Below are 22,145 nucleotides of genomic sequence, written 5' to 3' on the forward strand. Positions count from 1 at the left end.
ATTATTTGAAGGCGGTATCCAGTTAGAAATATTAATAAACCCTGGCTGCAAATAAAAATTTGCAGTCACTGGACAAAATTAATTTCTATGAACAAAATTGGTTATTTCTTTAAACAGATTTTGTGTTAAATTCATATATGTATCAGGTGGCTTTTGATAAATAAAAACACAAAAACAATGTAATTTTATTAATCGTTATTATTACACATATTTATATTCATAATTTAACTCAGCAATGCATCAGGATATATCGTGACAAGTGTATGAAAGACTTCAGACAAAAATATAAAATAAAAAATATTTGTAGGTTATTAGATTTATGTGTTCAAAAATGTATAAAAGACAACATTGTCAAAATTATTATGCAAATTAATGATAGGGAACCCAAAAATGCTTCCACAGGCTTACACAGATATGTCCTGATATGTAAAATAATGTGGAATTATGTAACTATGCATAAATTTTTATTCATAATCTGTGAAAAATAAAACTTAATATAAAACAGAGACTTATTCTTTTCTGTTAGTTAAAGAAATTAGGTATTTCTGAAATAAATTAGTATATTTATTATGAATTATATCTGATAATTAAATAATAAAAAAGATAAATTTTACTCAATAAATCCTATTTGTAACTCACAACAAAATCATAGTGGTGCTTTATCTTCACATGTAATTCACCTCATATAATATCATGTACCCCTAAAAGGTATTAATCATATGCAAATAAATTCTAATTAATTCTGCAGTTAGTGATTAATTTAAACATTTATTAAAAATCACACCAGCTTATTCGATTATTAAAAACAAAATGCTTCTTAACACCCATTAAACTTTTCAGACCATATAACTAAAACTTCAAAAACCAGCCACTTATCACTTTGCATCTTTCACAACAGTTCAATTATTGCCAATATTCGATTTTTTCAGATCCGAAACTTCACCCGCCCCCTGTTTCGTGTGGGCAATCGTTGGAAGACATCCCCGACGCGACCAACAACATCGAAACCGCATTCGAAGCCGTCCTCTTCGACGCTATTCTCGAGACCGACTAAGATTATACGTAGAAAATATCTGCCTCAAACCACCAAGACAGTAGAAAGTCAAGGTAAGTCGGTGCGATTCGCGAGATGGAGACCGACCACGGGTGCCTGTAAAGGGACGCTGTTTCTGCTTGGTCACAAAGGAACATTTTATAGATGTAGAAAAAAATGGTAATATCGAATTACGTATGATTAAAAAAATTATTATTTTTAATATATCGGGATTGAGACTTAACTTTGTTATCAGTTACTTATTTGATCCTATTTTACAATCACTTGACGAACTGTGGTAAACTGAGACAACTTAGGCCGAAAGTACGAAATTAACACTTAAAAAAGTCCTGGGTCCAAATTTTTAAATTAAAGTTCCTCGAAAACTTATTTTGGTATTTACCATATCACTGAAGGCCAACAGACTTTTAAACATGATTTTGATTTAATAATTTTTTAGGAAATAGTTTAAATAATTTTCGAACTGTCAGTTTCGATTTCTTGATGCCTAGAAAGACATATCGCTCTCTCCATCTGAAGAAATTCTGAAATTTAATGGTCAATACATTATCACGATTCACTATATTTGTGACACTTTTATACAAACTACGATAAATTGACCCTCTTATTTGTTAAATTTGAAGCAACACAAACTGCAATAGTCACAATATAATAATAACTTACGCCAAACAACTGCAACACTGACATATACAGTGTATCTCACTTAGAAGAAACGTAATAACATTTTTGTCTGATTTGTCTTTTAGTAGAAACAAACGAATCAGAGCATGTTTATCGAAACGAGAAATTTGAGACAAATTTTTAATGAAAACCTCATTTTGTTTTAATGTGATTAAACTCCGGATTTGGAGATTTTGGATGATTTCAATTTCAATAAATTTGGTTACAAACTTTTTTTGACTTTTTTCATACGGTTTAGCATCGTAGATAGCCTTGTATATAAAGAAGGAAAGTGATTTTGTGGTCTTAAATAATATTAAATATTAAGTATAAAACATAGTGCTCTATTATTTGAGACCAGTTACCTCTTAAGTAAGACACACAGTACATGTAGAACCATAACTAAAATTGGCAGCATTAAATAAGTCAAAAAGGTCACTAGAAGTCACCAAATGTTGCCAATACATTACAACTAGTTCTATTGAAAATTACCTATATCAGTTACAAGGTGACATTTGCCAAGGAAATTATTCAATTTATTTTAGTTTCTTTTTCTTTTTTTAATTTATTTTAGTAATGTATATTTTTCTTAACGATCAGGAAAACGTTTTTTAATATGTCCACATTCTCCTACAGCAGATAAATTCTGGACGCCACTGACTGGCAATTCAAGATGAAAATAGCGCTGATCTAAGATTCCTTTTCAGACAAATGTTAACATCACATGCATTATCCACATTCCTGAGTCTTCTACAGCAAAACGCTTACCACTTGAAAGTAACATCATCCCAACAATTTTTTTTAAACAACGCTTTACCGTTACAAAATCTTTCTCTAGATGATGGCAGTGGCTTTTACTTCCTCGTTCGTTTCAGCTGTTGTTAGGTAATCGTAAGTGTATGATGAAATAGTGTAATAAAATATCTTCTTTCAAGTATTAATTGTTTCTAGGATATAAATTATAGATATGCAAATGAGAAAACGGGTTTTGTTGACATTTTAGAGAAATCTTTATTGTCACTAGGCAAGAAGAGGTTTCTGACTGATTCGTGAAGATTTCTTACAATTAATTCTTAACCAAAGGAAGATCTATTCTCTTTTCTGATGACATACTTACACGTAGAAGAAATAACTTACAAAATGCACCGTATAAAATAACGTTTATAAGTTGCAGACGCTGCTAATTAAAAATTCTTCAGATTTTGTAAAACGCTAGGATTTGGTTACTATTTCCAAATTAAGTGCATTTATAAGATTAATTTCCTAGTGTACAGTGACAAAAAGTTCTAGAACAGGTGAATCGTTGAAATTCACTTTAATATATAATTGAGAATTAATTTTATTAGTGTTTTTGGAACATAAAAAGCGTCCATTAAATTTAATTTAGTCCCACTCGAAAATTTTACATGGCAGAATTTACTTCCATTTTAGTTTTTTTATTATCGTTATTTGTTACTACATGGGTGTCTAACAAAAAATTTGAAATATTATTATTCTTTTTCATAGCGCGAGCAATATAATGAAGAGAAAAGAGAGCAATTTTCGTGTGACCACACTGAAAACCCTACCATTTCATTTACGAAGCAGTCAGATTAATTTTCTTTCATGTGTTTTTATTTACCACCCTCTGAGGGAACCACCACACTTGTTGAATAGTTCAAAGGATGTATTCTTGGGATAACTTTGAGTGTTTTGCAAGTGATGACGTGCTTTTATCGATATGCACCATCCACACGATGCGACATTTGTTTACATTTGACAAATATATGTACTACTACTAGTAAACTTCCACATACTTTCGCACTAAACTAAAACTGCATTACTATAGTTGTATTTAAAGATAGCCAGCGCAATTCATATAAAAGTTTTACCATGATTTTGATGAATATTATGAATATATTGATGAAGACTAAACAAAAATCAACAGATGAAATTATTAAAGAATAAACTACAAAAGTTGTCTTGTCTGAAGATACATTAGAGTGGTCGAGACTACGAATAAAATATCGCATTGTAGATTGTTACAAATGCACATACGTGAAGATCATTGTAATTTTTTCTTCATATAATCGGATTCAAACATATTACTTAAAAGAACCATTTACGAATTCAAACCATGAAAAGGAAAGAACAACACAAAAGCCGTTATTAAAACAGTCTATACCCACGTAATACGTATAATTTCAAAACAATACGTTAATTAATACCACTTGGAAATAATTAGTAAACTAACCATGAAATAGGTCTGGTCCTGGTTACTTGGTTATTCTACATTTGCATTTTATTTTATGTAACAGTAAAAGTAATTGAACAAAGCCTGCACAATAAAGGCAGATATATCTACTACGTAGAGAATTACTATGCTCTTAATATGTCTTTATTTTCTCTAAAAAAATTAACTTAACAAATACCTTAGCTGGGTGGGGCCTTGTCAAGTTTCATAAAATAAATCAGGGTCGTAGATCGGATTCTTTTACCAGGTAGTGGAATAAGGGATTTTAACCAAAAAGTTCTATAAAAACCATTCTATTTTTTTGATTTTATTTTTTTTATTTTTATAAAAACCATTCTATTTTTTTGATTTTATTTTTTTTTTTTATATAACCCGATATATTTTTTTACACAGACCTGAAGTTTTAAATTGATGAACTTTCTGCTTCAGTTTATAAATGTACGAGGCTTTGAAAATTTCTCAAGACGAAAAATTTGTCAATTATTGACCCTCCTAATTAAGAAGATTGGCAAATTTCTAGTCTACATATAACTTATTTTTAAAACTGCAGGTAGAATCTAGTATTTTTACAATTTTTAGCCCCTAATCGACTGTATTATTTGCCACTTCCAATCACCAGTCATCAATAACTGAGACATATGAGTTTTTAGTGATATTGATTGCGACTACGTAGTTAGATTAAAAAAATCCCTAACGCGATTTTCTCAAATTTTCGCTTCGCAAGAGGCCATGAACTGTCAACTAAATTATCATAACTGGTTCAATCAGTACATCTAGAAGGCTATTAGATTAAACACTAGTCATCCGAATCATGGGTTCTTCAAAATTTTAGCCAATAATCGATCTAGCCTAAACTAGCTTAAAAATATGACACAGAAGGCTAGGTTATGATCGCTTTTTTATGCTCTTAGAATAAATAATAACAATCTACAATGTCTGTGTCATCTAGATTCTAATTAAATTAAAAATGTTTTTGTCACCAGCGCCGCCGCCATAAATAACAAAAACAAAATATGTACGTTAATTTTTTTCTTACAATATATACACTTATCGCAAAAAAATACTATTTTATCAACTAAGCTAATAATGTTTTGATGCGTACATTTCGACATTTATCGTATTAGTCGTAAGAGAAACTATGAGTTTGTCAGAAAAATATTTTCCTGATAAAAAAAATTAATGTGTAATATTCATTTAATTTTTACTTGATTTGTGATTACCGTTTGGAAATATGAAAACAGGACAGATATTTTGACAGGACCACTGACACGAACATAATTTGAAAAACATGTTTCGCCAACTTTCATATTTAATACTTTGAAGTTCAATGCAGTGCAATGCATCTACCTACCATTGCCTGTTTTTTTTTGCATTCAGTACTTCGATCATTCCATCAGTGTAACAACAAAGTGACTAGTCAGAAATTAATAAAAACGTGGCATTTGATTGAATATAATGCAATTCATATTTCGTTTTTAATCTTTACCACTTTCTAAAAGATTATAAATATACCATATTTTCGAGAAACAACAATGTATTAGCTAAGCCAGCAAAAAAGATGTTTCGAAAATGTTTCCCAAGTCAAAATATACCTAATTATTGCTTGAAAATTAGAATCCAACGGGTCCTCAATACTCCTATTATTAATAGTTGCATAGCTAGAAAAAAATAATTTCAACATTGTTTGCGAATTGTTTACTAAAATTGCATGAGTATTTCCCCTTTAAAATAATACATATATAGACCATAATTAATAGTCACAGTAAGTACTATTATATAAGAAACATTTAAATACATATTACTATGTATGTAGGTAGTATTTGTAAAAAACAGAAACAAAATTAAATTGCTGTTTCTATTGAATATTTACATCGAGAAAATTAAATTAATGTCCTCCATTAGCGGGTAAATGTGCGTAGCTCTTAACTTTGTACAACTATTTCTTAATCAACCCTGTGCAGGGGGTTGCTTTTTATTTTTTAGGGGTGAAAACTGCCCCTATTCAAAAATAATTATAGAATTGTAGATTCGAGCTACTGATTAAAATTTGCAATCAAAAATAAGGAAAATAAGAATTTTGTTTCTATATGGATTTATTTTTTTATTTTTATAACAACATTTTTTTTATTGCAAATAACATATAAATAATCAAAAATCCTCTTCACTCTCGTCTTCCTTTTCTATTTTATTCCTAAAATTCCTATTTCTATTCCTAAAATATAGCTGTAATGTGTATTCATCAATGCTTCAATATACGTGTTCTGACATTTGCAAAAATATGTGACTGGTTTTTTACCCATAACTCACTTAGTTTTTATGCTATCAAGCCCTCCAAATAACCATTTTGTAGGTTTTTTCAAGGGCTATAAGATCAAGTAAGTAAAATTTTCTTTCAGCCCTTATTTTTGTATCTAAGGGTTTGAGCTGAAAGGGCTTAAACAAGTTGCTATTTCCGAACATATGCAAACTTACGGCCATATCTTACTTAATTTTTATCCTACAGAAAAAAAACAAAATTTTTCAAAAAATCAAAACCTACAATTTTGTACTCTACAAAATTTTGCGTATAATTAATAGATTTTGAGTTATTTTGAAGAATAGACAATTTTTTCCAAAAATACAAAAATTCTCTATTCACTTCAAGCTAACTTTTTTCAAAACTAAGCACTTTAAACCAAACTTCTAGAGCATATTACAAGTACATAAATAAAGTAAATTGTAAAGTGGTAACGATTATTTTCAAGTGGGGTGGTAATTAAGGGGTGATTTTCACGTTTTTTTTTTTGTAGCCGAAAAAAATACGGACCAACTTTATTTTCGTCATAACTCGCTTAGGTTTGATGCTAGGGACTTTTATAAATAATAAAAATAAAGGTTTCTTCAAGCACTTTAAAAATGGTTCTATGAGTATTCTCTGAAAAATGCATTGGTTTTTGGTTATTTCACGTTTAAATTTTCAATTTTGGCGTTTGACGAATAAGAATTAACCTTCAACAAGCTATTACTCCGCTTGTATTGGGACTACAGACACGATAAACACACCATTCTTTTTGTTTTTTAAAAACTACGTTTTTTATAAGAATGATTTTTTTTGATAAAATACTTACTTTTTGAGTTATTCGCAAAAAACCGTCCGAATAAGTGTTTTTTTTTTTGGTTAAAAATGCATACTTTCACTCGCGAATAAGTCGAAAAGTATTAACTTTCAGAAAAAACTTTATAGAACAAAAGTTGCTTAGAATTACTCAATATATCCATTCCCGGAGTTATTTTCAATGAAACATTTTTCACCCCCGAGAAGGGGTGGCATCCACCCACTGTAACTTTGAAGTAGAGGATAAGTAGAACCTAAATCCAAATTTTTATGAAAATCGGTGCTGTTTGGCAAAATTATACGGGAAAATGGTCATTGACTGAACTAAATGTGTAGGTAGACATCTATTAGTAAATGGTAAAAATACAACAATTATGATACCAGTAGATTTAATAAGTAGATTAAAATGAATAATATCCTTTCAAGTCATTCAAAAGGATTATTATTTTATTATAGGTGTTAAAGACTAACGTCTCTCTTTTACGCTGCATTAACAGCGTCGAGATTAAATAAACCGTTACCAATTCCTCGAAATCAAAAGCAGTGGTCGACGGTAAAAGTAAGGCAGTTAAATATAAAAATTGTTTTGTGAATGCTAGGTATTTTCTTACTCCAGGGGAGAGAAAGTAATATCGCGTTCAATTAAAGAAAATAATAACATCAAGTGTTTCTATTCATACGGTTTACTTGCAGAAACCGAGCAAAAATATCGGTCAGTTAATACTGACGAGTTAGAAAGTGACAATGATCGAACGAAAAAAAACGTTACGGGGCCGCAGAAAATTTTTCGGTGCGGTATTTTTAATTGCGCTTTAAGTCACGTATTAATTGGTCGGATTCCGAACCCGTCTTGCTACTTTTAAGTCTACCGTACAAACCGAAACAGACTCCGGTTTTTGTCTTGCACAACCGCGATCTTAGGAAGAACGTTGAAATTTTGTTAGACGTAAAACTCGGTCGTAAATAAATTATGAAATAACTTGTTTCTATGGATTTAACAACAATTTTGAAATATGTAAATGTATACCCAAATCTACTGGGTACTTATTTGGTTAAAAAAAGGAAACATACCTTTTAATTTTATTTTTAATATAATTACGTTAAAAGCGTAATATTTGACAATTATGTCAAGGTCAGAAATAAACCATGCGAAGTATATAGACTATGTAATATGTACAAACTTGTCGTCTTATTCCTTCTAGTCGAATACGTTCTCTCTCTATCTTGCGCAGTTTATTTAAATTGGTCTGTACTAATTAACTTACGTTTTTAAGAAATGTAAGCGGCTCCATTTGGGACAGTATTATGGCCTTTAATTTCTAGGATAATCTTTTAAAACTGATGCGAAAACACTGACTTGAAGTACCCACAATATGTTATGTGGGAAACATGGTGTTACTACCTAAGCATACGAATGTAAAACTTTACACCACAAGTAATGTTAACCACAAACATGACGGGACTACCATATTAAGTGCATAGAGATTTCACTTGAAGACATTAGCTGAATGGAATCTATTGTATTTCAAAAGTATTGATGTATACGCTGTTTAGTATGGAAAATGGGTATCCTTAAGTAACAGGGTCATTAAACGCATAACTTGTGACGTGACAAGTATCTGTTTCACTTTTAATTTGAATTAATTCTGAACATATTTTATTTACCTAAACAGTTGTTTAAAAAAAACTGTTTAGGAAAACAAAATTGGCCATTCTTGTTAGGATATCTTGGAGTATATACATTGTTTTTTTAATAAACCATTGTTTCTTTTGAAATGAAGAAACTAGCATATCAGGAAAAATTTCCCAATCTACTAATAAACTTGGTTATATTTGTTAGTAGAAATCCAGTGTCAAGGTTATAAATATTTACGCTAAATCATTGAAAAATCAGTGAAGCGTTAATTTGTTGCACGTTTTTTATATACAGGGTCTAACATTCTAACAGCGACTTCGGAAAATGACAAAGTATGTCACTGAGAAGAGAAGAAGAATGCTGTAGTGATTTCTAATTCTGAAGCCAGAATTTGAGTGGGTACCTACTATATGGAATCATTTACTGACAATGAATGCAAATAGCCATAACTTTCTTTACGACTAAGGAGATATAAAAAAAACACATAACAGCTTTGTAGCACTAAATGTTTGTAACATATCAAATTCATATAGTTTTCCGATATGAAAATGACATTTTAGAGTATGTAACAATTGTAATACGTTTTCAGTAAACAGAACAAAATCTGAACAATAGCTGTAGCCAAGAGGAATTTTTTCCGCGATATCATTAGAAATGTTGTGTGAAGAAGATTTTTTTATTGAAAAACATTGTTTGACTCCATTTGGTAGGATTTTTAGAAAAAAATTGTATAATTTGAATTAGCTTAATATCTTTCAAGTGAAAATACTGAATATAAATAGCTATCTACAACAACAATTTATTTACAGAAACAACAATATCAACAACAACAGCAAGACCTAAATTAGAGACCCGATTCCGGTTTATGTCTAGAAAACCAATTCTCCGGACCACCACACCAAGGAAAAAAACCACCGAAGTAATTCTCGACCAAGTCTCGGAATCCAGCAATCAGCAGTCGCTAGAAGAAGACTTTGAAGGAGGAAAGACTACAGAACTGGGCGAACTAGCTATTGCTTTAAAGAATATTCAGCATGCTCCTCTGCCCGTCAACACTTCAAGTACCATGACCCTAACAACTCATCGTACTAATAACAAAGTAACCAACAGGTTACTCGATAAGAATCTGAGAAGTTCTCCTCAAACTACTCAACGCATTGTTGAAAAAAGTAAGTACGTAAACATGAAAAATATTGTAGTGTTTATTGCATCTCTCCTCTCTCGGAAGAGATGGAAATCCAATGAAGCAAGGCCAGGAAAATATAGCAGATGTGGAATAACCTCCCAAATGAACTTTTGTGATGTTAGCAGTGTTATGTCTTCCTTGTCTTTGTTATTAACAAAGTAACCAACAGGTTACTCGATAAGAATCTGAGAAGTTCTCCTCAAACTACTCAACGCATTGTTGAAAAAAGTAAGTACGTAAACATGAAAAATATTGTAGTGTTTATTGCATCTCTCCTCTCTCGGAAGAGATGGAAATCCAATGAAGCAAGGCCAGGAAAATATAGCAGATGTGGAATAACCTCCCAAATGAACTTTTGTGATGTTAGCAGTGTTATGTCTTCCTTGTCTTTTTTTATTGAATTGTGACCTCAAGAGACGAACTTGTTGGTAGTAAACCTAAACATTATTTCATAGTATTTTCAATCTCTACTCAAATCTATAAGTTTGAAGACTATTCGGTTAAACAGTAGATGACATTACACAATTTTACCACGTCTAACAATTAATTCTTAAGGATTTCTTGCCATAGAAACTAAAGAACACTGCGGATTTCTGCACTATCCCAACAAAGCACATATGTTTTAAAAATCATAATAACTCTTTTCAGATGTACAATTCCTACAACTTTACTAAATTCATTAGTAAATAAGTACCCTGAAACGAATTTATTTCTTTTTCAGAACCAACACGTAGCCGAATAAAATATTCAACGACAATTTCCCCTATCCTACTCACGACTGCCAAGTCGATAATGAAAAACAGAAGGCCTGAAGCATTTCAGAAAATAAAAGCGGCAGATTCCAACACTTTCAGACCGCTGTCTGAATACGATTACTATGACAGTATCGAAGGCAGTGTTTTTGGGAAGATACCCGAGCACAGCAAAGTGCTGCTACATAGTAACGGTGTTATAGAATGCTTAGATCAAGGAAATTTTCCTCACCCTGTGTCATGTAAAAAGTTCATTTCATGTGCCAAAATGGAGAACGGGAAGGTTTTGGGCTGGGAATACACGTGCCCCAAAAACCTGAGCTTCGATCCGATAGGGGGCATTTGTAATTGGTCTGCCGGGCTTGGATGTAACGAGTAATAAATTATTAATTTTTTTTTATTTATAAACAAAGTACTTTAAAATGTGATAAAAGTCATGTAGGCCAGTGGCATCTGGAAGAGAGCTATCAGTACTTCATAAAAATTGATGCAAATGATCCTGTAAATATAAAAAAAAACAAAGCGTTTTTGTTCTGTTATAATAAAACAGTATTTTAAATTTGATACCAGTTAACCGGTGAAACATATTTAAAAGCAGAATAATTACTTTTGGACTATCAGAGCAGATGTTAGAGTTATAGTCTCAACGTGTAAATGATCCTCGTTACCGTCATTATGTAATTGTAATTAAATTAAACCTTAATGTTTAATGTACAGTATTATAATTAATAAAGGTAATTTTACATACATATATTTCATTTTTGTCAATCCTTATAGGAACCTTTTCAGGTTGTCCTATGAGTAACCAGCCAAATTTCATTAGTAAATTTTAAGTAACAAGAAAAAGTTCTAAAAAATTAAGGCTTGAAAATTCTAAAGGAACTATAGCCTCTTAAAGATGTCAACAAGACAGGTTAAGAATTATTTCAAAATCTTATTAGAAAATAGATCAGAAATTATGCGGATGAGATTCTATGTCCAAAAATATGAAAAATAATAGTACTAATAAAGAAATGTCAAAAATGTATATTAGAGAACTATAGACTCTCATAAAAGTACTTAATCAAGGCTCTGTAGTTTTCTTAGGAAGCATCTTCCAATCTGTGGTTATCAAAAGTTTCTTTTTTTGAATTTTTAACTGCACAATCTAGTGACAAAATTTGGCAGGCTAATGAGGCATCTGATTTGGTAATTTTTATATTTTCATGCAGTTGTCTAACAAGAACACCCTTTTTGTATAAAAAATTATAAAATTCTTTAATTTCTTGGAAAAAGACTATCCACAAAAATGTGGGAGTAGTTTCCTGTTGAGAATAAAATAATTAGAAGAGATCCCTAAAATTTGATTTATATATTCCTACAAGTTTCAGAGATTTTGAATAAAAACCCTCTCCAGAGATGTACCTTCAAGGAGCAGTTGCAGTTCCTATAGGAATCATTGTCTGTCAGGCCTATTATTTGAACTTATTTTTTTTAGAATGAGGAATATAGTAATGAGACAGGCTAATTCTTGGTTCTTTTTTATTCACCATAAAAAATACATAATTATGTGTATTTAACCACACTTATTTATAACCAAAATGTCTGTCACAAAACAAAAACAAAGATTAAAGATTTATATAGTCCTTTTACTAATATTAGTGTACCCGATACCGACACAAGTCAACAACACTTTTTCAGACCCATTACTGCCAGTCTCTTCATCACTCACATAATTTTCAAGTTTGAAAGTCACACCGAAAAATTCTTTTAAATGTCTTAAAAACCAAATCGAGTGTTCCGACAAAGGCCCCGTTACCAGCTTCGAAACATCTTTTTGGCCCAAAGCCATACAAAGTATGGCTAACGACTGAGATGTGGAATCTGTCATTCCGCCCAAATATATCTCATACAGTAACCTCTGAGCCACTCCCGTCCCTAAGTCTTCTGGTAGTGACGGCTCTTCCCCATTTGAAATAACGTTGGACACCTGCATGTAACCACAACGTTAATAATACTATTTTTGTTAACCATAAATTAATTATAAGTGCATGGATCATATTTAGATGTTTGTTACACTATTATTTTTAAGACCCTATTCTTGTTTTTTTTTTTTGTTATATAACAACCATTAGATACCACTTCTAAATTTGAAACCATTGAAAAAATTTTAATTTGAACACATTTACTTCACAAAGTGCTACATCAAAAAAATGATTGAAAGACTGCTCAGACAGACATGGATGGTGACAGCTTATCTCAAAGACACCATTTCTGCCTCAGCAAAGCTAATGCTTGTCTTCAGAAGTAGCATGGGCATGTTTTAACTCATATTAGCAGCATACACAATGGGCCATAAAAACTGACTGCTACAGGTAACTGTGCTGCTTTTCCCAACAAGAACAAGGCTTAATTAAAGACATACCTGTTCAGCTGAATAAATAACTCCATTGGTTGTTTCGGCCATAAGGTGGATTCCAAACCCTGGACTTTTTCCAGACTGCTTTCCTTTACATTGGTCGGTATTTATGTACACATCAGGAATGAAATTGAGAAGGACCCCTTTTGCTGAATCTACCATTCTGTTGGCTATAGCTGGAGAAATCCGCAAAGCATATGCTGTGCCTCTTATTCTTTTGACCATCCCTTCGTCCATCAATTGTATGGGTCTGGTTTGTTTTCTTATCGGACATTTGAATATAACTTCACCGCCACCAAGAGGCAACATTCCTGGAAATGATTTCTATTTATTAAGACATATATTTCTAACGAATTATTATCGTTTACCTCTTTTACATATTTTTAAGTCCAGTCCTTCGTCATCTAATATAAATTTCTTAAGAGTCTGCAACATTGATGTCTTCATTAGATCCACAGATGGATCAATAGCATTACTCGTAACGCCTCTTAATGTAGCTACTATCGGTTGCTTACAGAAAAGGCCCAGCATATACAATGCCTCCAAGTAATAACCTACACGAAAAGTATAAATAAGGTGACAATTAATTAAATTATCCAAATACTTGCCTATGCCTCTTTGCAATGAACATTCATGTTCAATGACGCCACCGTAAAGTATACCGGGTTGAAAATACAAAGAAGTACCAGTTTCATTTAATTCGATTACTGTACCATTAGTTACTTTATCAAGAAGTCTAATCAAACTAATTTCAAATTCCTTCAAACCAGGTTCATCTTCTAGGGTTCGAATTTCTAATATCCGAACAGGTTTTCCACTTAATACTGACAAAATCAATCTCTGTCTAAGAAAACTACAACCTTTGTATATTAATAGGTTTCCTTTTACAACTGCCGTCATTTTATTATAATTTCTAATATATTTATTTTGCGATATTTATTTTAAGTTATAGTTTTAAGACAGATTTAATTGAATACTATTTAAACACATTTTACATTAGAAAATGTAAGGTTAGGTTGTCTCACATTTTCACAATGTTGTTACCAGGGCCCGAAACCTTATACTTGAAAATATGGGGACACTGGGAACCACGTGACTTGAGATGGATATACAAGTTGGGGAAAGAGTCTATAGATGTCGCCACAAAGATTTTATAGAATAAATTTTAACAATTGCAATTATGAATCATTTCATGTCGTTCATGTTGTCCATGTTTATTGTTGGTTAGGTTTGGCGAGTGTTGGTGTGTGTTTTATTTGTGTTTTTAGTGTGTATTTCATTCACATTTATTTATATAACATAATAATGTCTGATCATGATATAATCACATTTTTTTATTAATAATAAAATGTTTTGTTTTTTTGTTTTTATTTTAATAAAAAATGTGATGAGAGGTAGGTAGTTTTTTTTATGGATATCAACACAACGAAAAATTTAAAGTTGCATAATAAATCTCTATTACAAGAATTAATCAAAGATTGGTTTAGTAAAATTATTTACTTGTAATATTTTTTATTCACCGTGAAAGCTAATACAATATAGAAAGCACTGAAACTCTATAATCATTTCCACTCTTTTTTTTCAAAATATGTACAGAAATTTGAAATTTTTTCAACAAACATTTTAAAAAGTTACAGTATCAAAATTATTTCTTATTTTAAGTAAGAAGACTATTAGAGCATTTAAAAGTGTCTTTAATGCTTGAGTGATTTTAATGCTTTTTATCAAAAGTACTTATTTTCTCATGGTGACAAAAAAAATTATCTACGTGAAAATTTTACAAAATCAATTTACGAGTGATCTGTGTAGGGTGGAAACACCACTCGCGCCATTATTCTATGGCTAGAAATTGGCCTCAATGATTTGGGATCGAGGGGGATTATCCCTCTTTATCCTGCCTCATCTCGTGTAGGCCTGGACAGCCTTCGTAGGTGGGCCCCATCCGTCGTCTACCCCGACCGCAAATGCGGTGTAGGCGCTTTGTGGGACCTCCTTTTGTCCTGGCTGGGCTCCGCCGGCTAGGGCCCTTTCTTCTGGCGCTCTTCTTGCTTCGCCGGCTCGTCTGTGTAAACCCCGGGGGTAGTGTCATGTTTATGTGTGGTATGGTTGGATAGGGTAGTGCGGCTATGCAGCCTGGGATGCGCTTTGCTATTGTGTAGGGTGAGATTTGTTATGTAATTTTAAATTTAGCGGCGTCAGAATGCCTAAAACAAATATTGAGTAGGTATATAGTTGTAGAGCGTACAGCTAGATGGCGCTTGCATCTTTTACCGGCTACAGGTAATTTAACTCACTGTATTACCGATAACTCCTAGAAAAGGAAAGCGATAGAAGTTGGAGAAAGTGTCAACAGTTAGCGCTGTTAATGACCACGAAATCTGTTCAAGTTTCATATCTATAGTATCATTTATCTAGGGTTGTTACAAGTTCTTCTTCTTTTTTTGGACAATGAGTATAGAGCTTATTTATAGATGGGAAATTTTTAAGAAATATCAAACGATCTAGTGGCACTGATTTTATAAGCTATGCTATCCTATGTAATGTACATGATAATTGTTAACTAATGTTAACAAAATTCGATTCAATTAGTTACGATGGTTTAAAGACGGAGAACACGACTGATTGCAGCTCACACTTCGATGTATTAAATTCCAGTAAAATTATTTAAGGTCTAAGGTATAAAGAAATATATTTATGTATGTATACATACGTCACACGTTAATTTACAATTTTTTTTTCTGAACAAATTAAAGGAATTGGTAATATAAAGTAGAAGTTAGTTTAGTGTTTACAAACTTGGAAAATATTTTTAAATAGAATGCAATGATATTAAGTTAACTATGTATCTTTGTGTACCATTTCCAAATACTCATGGACCAAAAGAGACAGAGCCGGTTGAGCCGGCGGTTTCAAAAAAGTTTTTATCGAATCAGTGTGGTAATTGGTAGGTACAAAAAAATTATATTTGCAAAAAATGTTTCTATCAATCGAGTTCTCGCTCCTCGATTTGCTTACTCTTCAAACATCCTCTTCAAGTTTGTAAACATCCTATATATTGTAAAACTTATAACTAATTTTGCTTATAACTGAGATGTTGCTCTTGAAATAGATACATTTTCTGCTGAAGATTTAATCAATCTAAAAAAAAAATAGTTTTTCATATATATACATACAAATGCAGTTACAGAAATGTATGAGGGGGATTTAAAATCTAGTTTTTCTTTAATCAATTCAAATTTTAAATAAATAATATAAATAAACAAATATGAATCAATGTATAAAAAATTAATAGTTTCCTTTGTTATTTTTTTTATTGTACATTATTTATATTTACATTCATAGACATTTGAATACTAAAGATCAATAATGATTACAAATCTTTTTTATAATGATTTCAATATGTTTAAATTTGCATTAATTCTTCAGTTGCTTTCAAATAATCTGCCATACTCTTTGGCGGAGGGGGTGGGGGTGGCTTTTCAGACTCTATTCTATCGGCTAAATTATATATATTGTCTTCTCCTTTAAGTTCATGCTATAAAATATTTCTTAAGTTCTTTAATAAATTAATAATTATTACTGCCAAACGGTCCTGTACAGAACAAGGTAAAACTGAAAAGTGACAGTCTTCAGTAACTGTGTACTCTAAATAACATTACAATAATTACTTTTTTAAAAGAAGAATATTAAATAATGTATCTCATAAATGAATAGGTACAACAGTACAAAAGACACAGAAGTATCTAATTCCAGTAATTTAATCTTGTTGGACTGAATATTTTAATAAAGACGTGGAAAATTCCAAATAACCTGTATCGATTTGTCTTTTAAGGTCAATTTCTAGTCGTTACACAAACTTCCATCAGTGTAGGATTAGGTAAACTTCATAGATGTCTATGTGAATATGCCTTTGTTTTTATTATATTTTTTATATTATTTTAAGTAAGGAAGTCTGAATTTTTTGTTGTAAATATTATACTTTAAGGAAATCATAATAAATTTTAAAAGGTACCTATGGATTTAGATACAATTTGCCGGATGTGAATAATAACTATTTACAAAATAGAAGAATAGAATATTGTTGTTGAATATACTGGATCAAGAAATCTAAAAAATGAAACTAGACCTGAATCTCTCTCATTAACAAAACAATTGTATTTGGTAATAAAGTTTGCTGATGAATCGGGAACAAATTTTGTCAAGTATCTTACCATCAGTTGATTAATATAGTACTCATAAGGCACAGTTTGGGTGTGCGGATCAATAGCAATTTCCAGCATTTCATCCAATTCGTCTTGAGTAAATGGTTCTCCATCTTGAGTCATCAAAGTAGAAATATATTCCTTGGTTAAATATCCATGTCCTTCCTGATCCAGTGTTTGAAAAGCTTGTAAAAGTTGCTCTGGACTTGCAGGCTGATATCTGGTTGTTAGATAAAAATGGTTATAATGGATTGAACAACTGAATCAGATTTATCTCAAGACATTCCGTCGAATGTATTTGAAAGTATTCTTGGCAATTTATCTTTTCTTTGCACAAAATTTATACGATATGGAATATTTCAAGAGGAATATGAGTGTAAAGCTTCTTACTTATGTTCTGTAATTATTTGGGACACATAAGGTAGAAATTTTGACAAGTGCACACTTCCAGGTGTCTGGGGGTCTTCCACAGCTACTATTATCTCTTGGACCTCAGCTTCGGAAGGACAACATCCAAGACCTCTAATTATAGTAGCGATCTCCCGAACGTCTATAGTTTTATTTCCAGCGTGATCAAACACTTCAAAAGCATCTGCGATTCTTCTCTCCAGGTCATTATTTATTGGCACTAAAATGCATTTTAGAATCACCATCTTTCCTTTTCTATGTCACATTAAAATGGCAACTTTGGTCCTACCTGGAATTTCCACCTCTTCCTCATCCATTTTGATTCGTTTTAGAATATGTTATGCACTTTTTACGATTTAAATCGCTGCAAGATAAATTCTGTCTTTCAGAGTGACTGCAATTTCCATAACAACGTAATTTAATCGATATCTCCAGCAACAGAATTGATTTCACAAGCTAAAGGATGGCAGTATGGGTTCTTTAAGCTTAGCAGTGCGTTTAGGTACGATATAATTTAAAAGAGGTCTGTTTCTGCAGCAGTTGAGGACTGATTTGAAACTATCAGATACATTTGACCAATATATTCCTGACCATATTCTTACATTATTCGCTGAAAGTAAGTGACAACTTAAGTGGTCGAATATATGATAGTTTGAAACAGTTTGAGATTGTTGCAGAAACGAACCTATTATGTACATTTGTACTAAATAATAGCTTTAGTTTAATAGATTAATTAATTAATATTAATGAGTTTCCTTATAGGAGCAATTATCAAGCAATTAAAAGAAGTTTGATGAATAGACGTAACCATTTGACCTGAAAATTTTCAACTAGTAACATAATGTAGATTTAGTTTTTACTGTGGTTGTTGAATAATCTATAATTTTATGTGTTCAATATTAACAAAGAACCCCAGCACAAAATCAATGGAAAATGAATCCATCAACTTGAATCTTCGTGAAGCTTACCTACAGCCAAAATCACATACTTCCCCCCTCTTTATCTCTGAAACTATTAGTATGAGTAAAATTAATATGGGCCTTATGTGAGTTCATTTAGCTGAAGATGGATGTTAATTAAATATATGGAATTTGTAGCGTTTTTAATATTAACCTTTAAAAGAGATTTGCATTGATTTCTCCACTGAATCTTCAATTTTTCCTAATTGATTTTCTAAATATCTTATATGCTAAAGACGTATGAATATTAAGCATTTATATACAATTATATTTTACAAAAATATTAATTTTCTACATCTTACATTTTATAATAGATATGACATAACTTAGATACATCTTTTGGAGTCGACATTATTGAATTACATTGTTTAATGATATGAAATACCTATTGCTGATATACTGCTGATTTAAATAATATTTTTATATCATACATGGGCGACAATACAGTATTTTCAGTTGAAAAGCTTTTAAATATGCACGGTAACCTAGAATATTTTTGTGTTTGTCGTTATACTTACTTATTTTTACAAAAAATAAAGATTTCTAAAAACATTATTCTAAATACTGATTGTACGTATCAAAGTCAAATGATTGTGCGAATTGCTTTGAAAGAAACAACCGGATTATTGCAGTTTGATAAAATTTCTTTGTTTCATCACGCAAGGACATGCAGATGTATCCCTATCACGTGACTTTTCGTATCAGTATTTATTTACGTGAATGACATTAAACTTATTTAAAACATCACAATTTTACAAATACAAGTTTTCATTCTGTATAAAATAAGTTATAACTACACACGACATTTTTAGTTTCACTCAAACGAAAATCATTAATCTTAAAAGTCATGTTGAATCTACAGTTCCTTGAAATTTCTAAACGATCAGAGAGTAAAATGTAGTCGTTATACGTTGAAATACTGCCAGATGGTATTCTAAATAATATCCTTAACCTCCCCAATTTTCTCGACGGGGTTCCCAAACACAAAGTCTCAAACATAAACTGAGACAAGTCTTTAATATATTCCACTTTCACTAAGAATAAAGTATTTTCACTTCTAAATAAGTAAGTCTCAGAAAAGTCGTTGTCTATCTTTAATATAAACACTGGATTTTCCGATGATAGATACCTCTTATGGCCGGTCCTAAAATGTTGAATCAACTGACTACCGACGCCCTGAAACTGGCACAAAGGACACTGGAATTTCTTGTAAACGCAGATTTTTTCATGATTCTTTATAGCGGAAAACGGCAAAAGCTTATTGCACCCTTCAAAACGATTGACGCATGGAAAAAGAGTTTCGGGATAACTGGCGTATCCTAGAAGGACCATTGGAATAAATCCTTGGAACGAATGATAGTTTAAATCCTCCATGCATTCGAAAAGACACGTTGGAGATGACTTTTTCCCGTATAGGCACCTCCCACAGATGTTTCCTCCATCTGGATGCACTCCAATTGGACTTACGGTTAAGTATTTGCAGCATATCCTGCATGTTAGGTTTTCTAGTATGATGTCTGGCACTACACGTTTTGACAGGGAAGTCATTGCTGCACACACAAATACCTACTAAGAAAAATATATAAGAGAAAATGGATCATGCCGAACAATGTATATGACAAATAGATATTCATCGGTGGAGGTGTGTTAGAATACGCAAAATATATCGTATAAATGTATTTATATGCTTAAGTATAGTTTAAAATTAAATTAATATAAAAAATGTTACTCTGGGCAGTAAGAAAAAGACCAATTATACCATAAAATATTTATTTGCTGACTAATTATTGCTCTACCTTTGTATTAGGCCCATGTAAGACTACAAAATTCTTTTGGTCAAAATTGACTTTCATATATCATCAATCTGATTATGTTAAATTAATAAAATAATAAATAATAAATAGTCTCATAATTCTCCCAAAAGTTACCAACTTACTTTTTCTAATAATATTTTGTTTTCGACTCAGAGTTTGGTTAGTTTGACAGTTCTGTTTTATCGAACTCATCGTGACGTCAAAATGACGTTTTGAAACTATTTTGATCAAACAAATTGTAGACCTCAAAAGGGAATGTTTTTAAAATTATTTTTATTGAAAAGGTTTTCATACCTCTAGCCACAAAAGCGAAACTATATAAAAACTCACTACAAGTCGCCACTTACAAGTTTCTACTGAAGAGTTTACGAGTGAATGATATCTTAATATAGCATCATACAAATAAAAAGGAATTTGTTCACTTTTAACAGTTAGATAATGTTGCCACAGCTATTTAATGTATTTAACTTTAGATATTTAATAATAAAAATATTTTACATAAATTTATAAGTGAAAACAATAAACTATCGATATTGTGAAAAACACATTTATTAACTAAATTAACGAACAAAGAATTACATTATTTTTTTCACATGTACGGCAATTCAAATAAGATAGGATGAGTACTATTGCCAGTGGCAATATGTAAGTATGGATTACATCAAATACTTTTTGTAAATATTTTTCTATTAATGAGTGTTTTCCAAAGAGTATATGAGTAAAAGACTAGAACTATAAACAATTTACAAACTAAGTTCACTCTTCAAAAATTTGCTTAAAATTTAATCTTAAAAGGCGTTATTAATTATTTGAATTACATTGTATGTTGCAAATGCATCAAAATTAGTCGGAATTTGTTCTTTAAAAGGACATTACTAGGTGTTTTGCATAAAAAAAATTGGTCGCAGTTGGCCGTGATTCTGAATTATAAAGTGAATGGCACCTTGGCTTTCACCAAATTGTATTTGGGTTACTCCATATTATAAAAAAGCAACTATACATCCATCTATTTAAAGAAGTTACAATCATAAGAACATACAATTTTTTTCTACCTAATTATTTACAGTAAACCAGTAAACAAGTCAAACAAGTTAAAAAAGTCAACTCACCTTTGAAAGATATCAAGAACACCGACGAATGGTGTTTAAAAGCGAAAGCAGTCGACTGAGAATGTACCACAAAGAAGTTTTATCTTTTCATTGTCTTTGTAGTTCTTTTGTAAACAATCTAATCGTTCAAGTGCAATTACATTGTTTGTGAACTAATTTTGTTATTGATAATATATTTGGCCGTCGACTTTGTTTAGTAAAAACCATCTATTTATAATTATGTGATAAAATATATTTAATATATACAGAAGAGCAAATGTATAAGTTTATGTGGTTTTTAATTAACAAGGGTTATTTCTAGTGGAAACCGACCAGTAATTAAATCATTCGGTTAGTATGTGATTTAACGTGAAGGTATATGTTGTTGTGAATGCTACTGGACCAGTGTGTTGAAATATAAAATTGTGTATCAATAAATAATACACAGAAATATTGAGTTACACAACCGTTAAGTATGTTTGTTATCGGTCAGTAATTTCCACTTTTAACCAGCGTTAATGTCAAGAGTTATCAAAATGAAAATTTTGAACTCGAATCTACTAGAATTACAACCATCAAAACATATAGTATTCATATAAAAAATACTATAAGTATAATGCCAAAAGACTTTTCCATAAGCATTATATTCATATTAAAACGT

General features: G+C 31.1%; 4 protein-coding genes across 9 annotated transcripts; 1 reads left to right on the forward strand and 3 right to left on the reverse strand.

Annotated features, from left to right (window-relative positions):
* Positions 1-164: 164 nt before the first annotated feature.
* Positions 165-11,325, forward strand: LOC108907949. The gene is made up of 3 exons (XM_018711812.1): positions 165-1,107; positions 9,487-9,846; positions 10,585-11,325. The coding sequence occupies exons 2-3, from the start codon at positions 9,543-9,545 to the stop codon at positions 10,992-10,994; spliced, it is 714 nt and encodes a 237-aa protein (XP_018567328.1). The 5' UTR covers positions 165-1,107; positions 9,487-9,542; the 3' UTR covers positions 10,995-11,325.
* Positions 11,326-12,130: 805 nt separating this feature from the next.
* LOC108907932 (probable RNA 3'-terminal phosphate cyclase-like protein) lies at positions 12,131-13,913 on the reverse strand. The gene is made up of 4 exons (XM_018711777.1): positions 13,622-13,913; positions 13,382-13,567; positions 13,020-13,324; positions 12,131-12,584 (listed from the first exon to the last, which is right to left on the reverse strand). The coding sequence occupies exons 1-4, from the start codon at positions 13,911-13,913 to the stop codon at positions 12,231-12,233; spliced, it is 1,137 nt and encodes a 378-aa protein (XP_018567293.1). The 3' UTR covers positions 12,131-12,230.
* Positions 13,914-15,735: 1,822 nt separating this feature from the next.
* On the reverse strand, positions 15,736-18,584 carry LOC108907935 (EF-hand calcium-binding domain-containing protein 2). Of its 3 annotated transcripts, XM_018711783.2 has the most exons (4): positions 17,913-18,584; positions 17,606-17,843; positions 17,225-17,435; positions 15,736-16,151 (listed from the first exon to the last, which is right to left on the reverse strand). In XM_018711783.2, the coding sequence occupies exons 1-4, from the start codon at positions 17,938-17,940 to the stop codon at positions 16,143-16,145; spliced, it is 486 nt and encodes a 161-aa protein (XP_018567299.1). In that variant the 5' UTR covers positions 17,941-18,584; the 3' UTR covers positions 15,736-16,142. The 3 variants fall into 3 exon arrangements, with proteins under 3 accessions (XP_018567299.1, XP_018567298.1, XP_023313204.1); XM_018711782.2 differs by lacking the exon at positions 15,736-16,151 and having other exon boundaries at positions 16,421-17,435; XM_023457436.1 differs by lacking the exon at positions 15,736-16,151 and having other exon boundaries at positions 16,421-17,435; positions 17,606-18,584.
* Positions 18,585-18,834: 250 nt separating this feature from the next.
* LOC108907940 (E3 ubiquitin-protein ligase siah2-like) lies at positions 18,835-21,586 on the reverse strand. 4 transcript variants are annotated; one of them, XM_018711789.1, is made up of 2 exons: positions 21,506-21,586; positions 18,835-20,151 (listed from the first exon to the last, which is right to left on the reverse strand). In XM_018711789.1, the coding sequence occupies exon 2, from the start codon at positions 20,128-20,130 to the stop codon at positions 19,351-19,353; it is 780 nt and encodes a 259-aa protein (XP_018567305.1). In that variant the 5' UTR covers positions 20,131-20,151; positions 21,506-21,586; the 3' UTR covers positions 18,835-19,350. The 4 variants fall into 4 exon arrangements, with proteins under 4 accessions (XP_018567305.1, XP_018567303.1, XP_018567306.1 ...); XM_018711787.1 differs by having other exon boundaries at positions 18,835-20,148; positions 21,506-21,565; XM_018711790.1 differs by lacking the exon at positions 21,506-21,586 and adding an exon at positions 20,691-20,798 and having other exon boundaries at positions 18,835-20,148.
* Between the last annotated feature and the right edge of the window lie 559 nt (positions 21,587-22,145).

This window comes from Anoplophora glabripennis, unplaced genomic scaffold (genome assembly GCF_000390285.2).
Source record: "Anoplophora glabripennis isolate ALB-LARVAE unplaced genomic scaffold, Agla_2.0 scaffold78, whole genome shotgun sequence".
NCBI classification, from domain to species: domain Eukaryota; kingdom Metazoa; phylum Arthropoda; class Insecta; order Coleoptera; family Cerambycidae; genus Anoplophora; species Anoplophora glabripennis.

Excerpts from the sequence above, each read along its gene's own strand:
- LOC108907949 (XM_018711812.1), top strand. The coding sequence starts at position 9,543 with ATGTCTAGAAAACCAATTCTCCGGACCACCACACCAAGGAAAAAAACC. Across the intron at positions 9,847-10,584 it reads TCAACGCATTGTTGAAAAAA|AACCAACACGTAGCCGAATA; the intron begins GTAAGTACGTAA and ends TTTCTTTTTCAG.
- LOC108907932 (XM_018711777.1), bottom strand. The coding sequence starts at position 13,913 with ATGACGGCAGTTGTAAAAGGAAACCTATTAATATACAAAGGTTGTAGT. Across the intron at positions 13,568-13,621 it reads TTCATTGCAAAGAGGCATAG|GTTATTACTTGGAGGCATTG; the intron begins GCAAGTATTTGG and ends CTTTTCGTGTAG. Across the intron at positions 13,325-13,381 it reads CTTAAAAATATGTAAAAGAG|GAATGTTGCCTCTTGGTGGC; the intron begins GTAAACGATAAT and ends AATCATTTCCAG.
- LOC108907935 (XM_018711782.2), bottom strand. The coding sequence starts at position 17,940 with ATGGATGAGGAAGAGGTGGAAATTCCAG. Across the intron at positions 17,844-17,912 it reads GGAAGAGGTGGAAATTCCAG|TGCCAATAAATAATGACCTG; the intron begins GTAGGACCAAAG and ends AATGCATTTTAG. Across the intron at positions 17,436-17,605 it reads CAAATAATTACAGAACATAA|ATATCAGCCTGCAAGTCCAG; the intron begins GTAAGAAGCTTT and ends TCTAACAACCAG.
- LOC108907940 (XM_018711789.1), bottom strand. The coding sequence starts at position 20,130 with ATGACTTCCCTGTCAAAACGTGTAGTGCCAGACATCATACTAGAAAAC.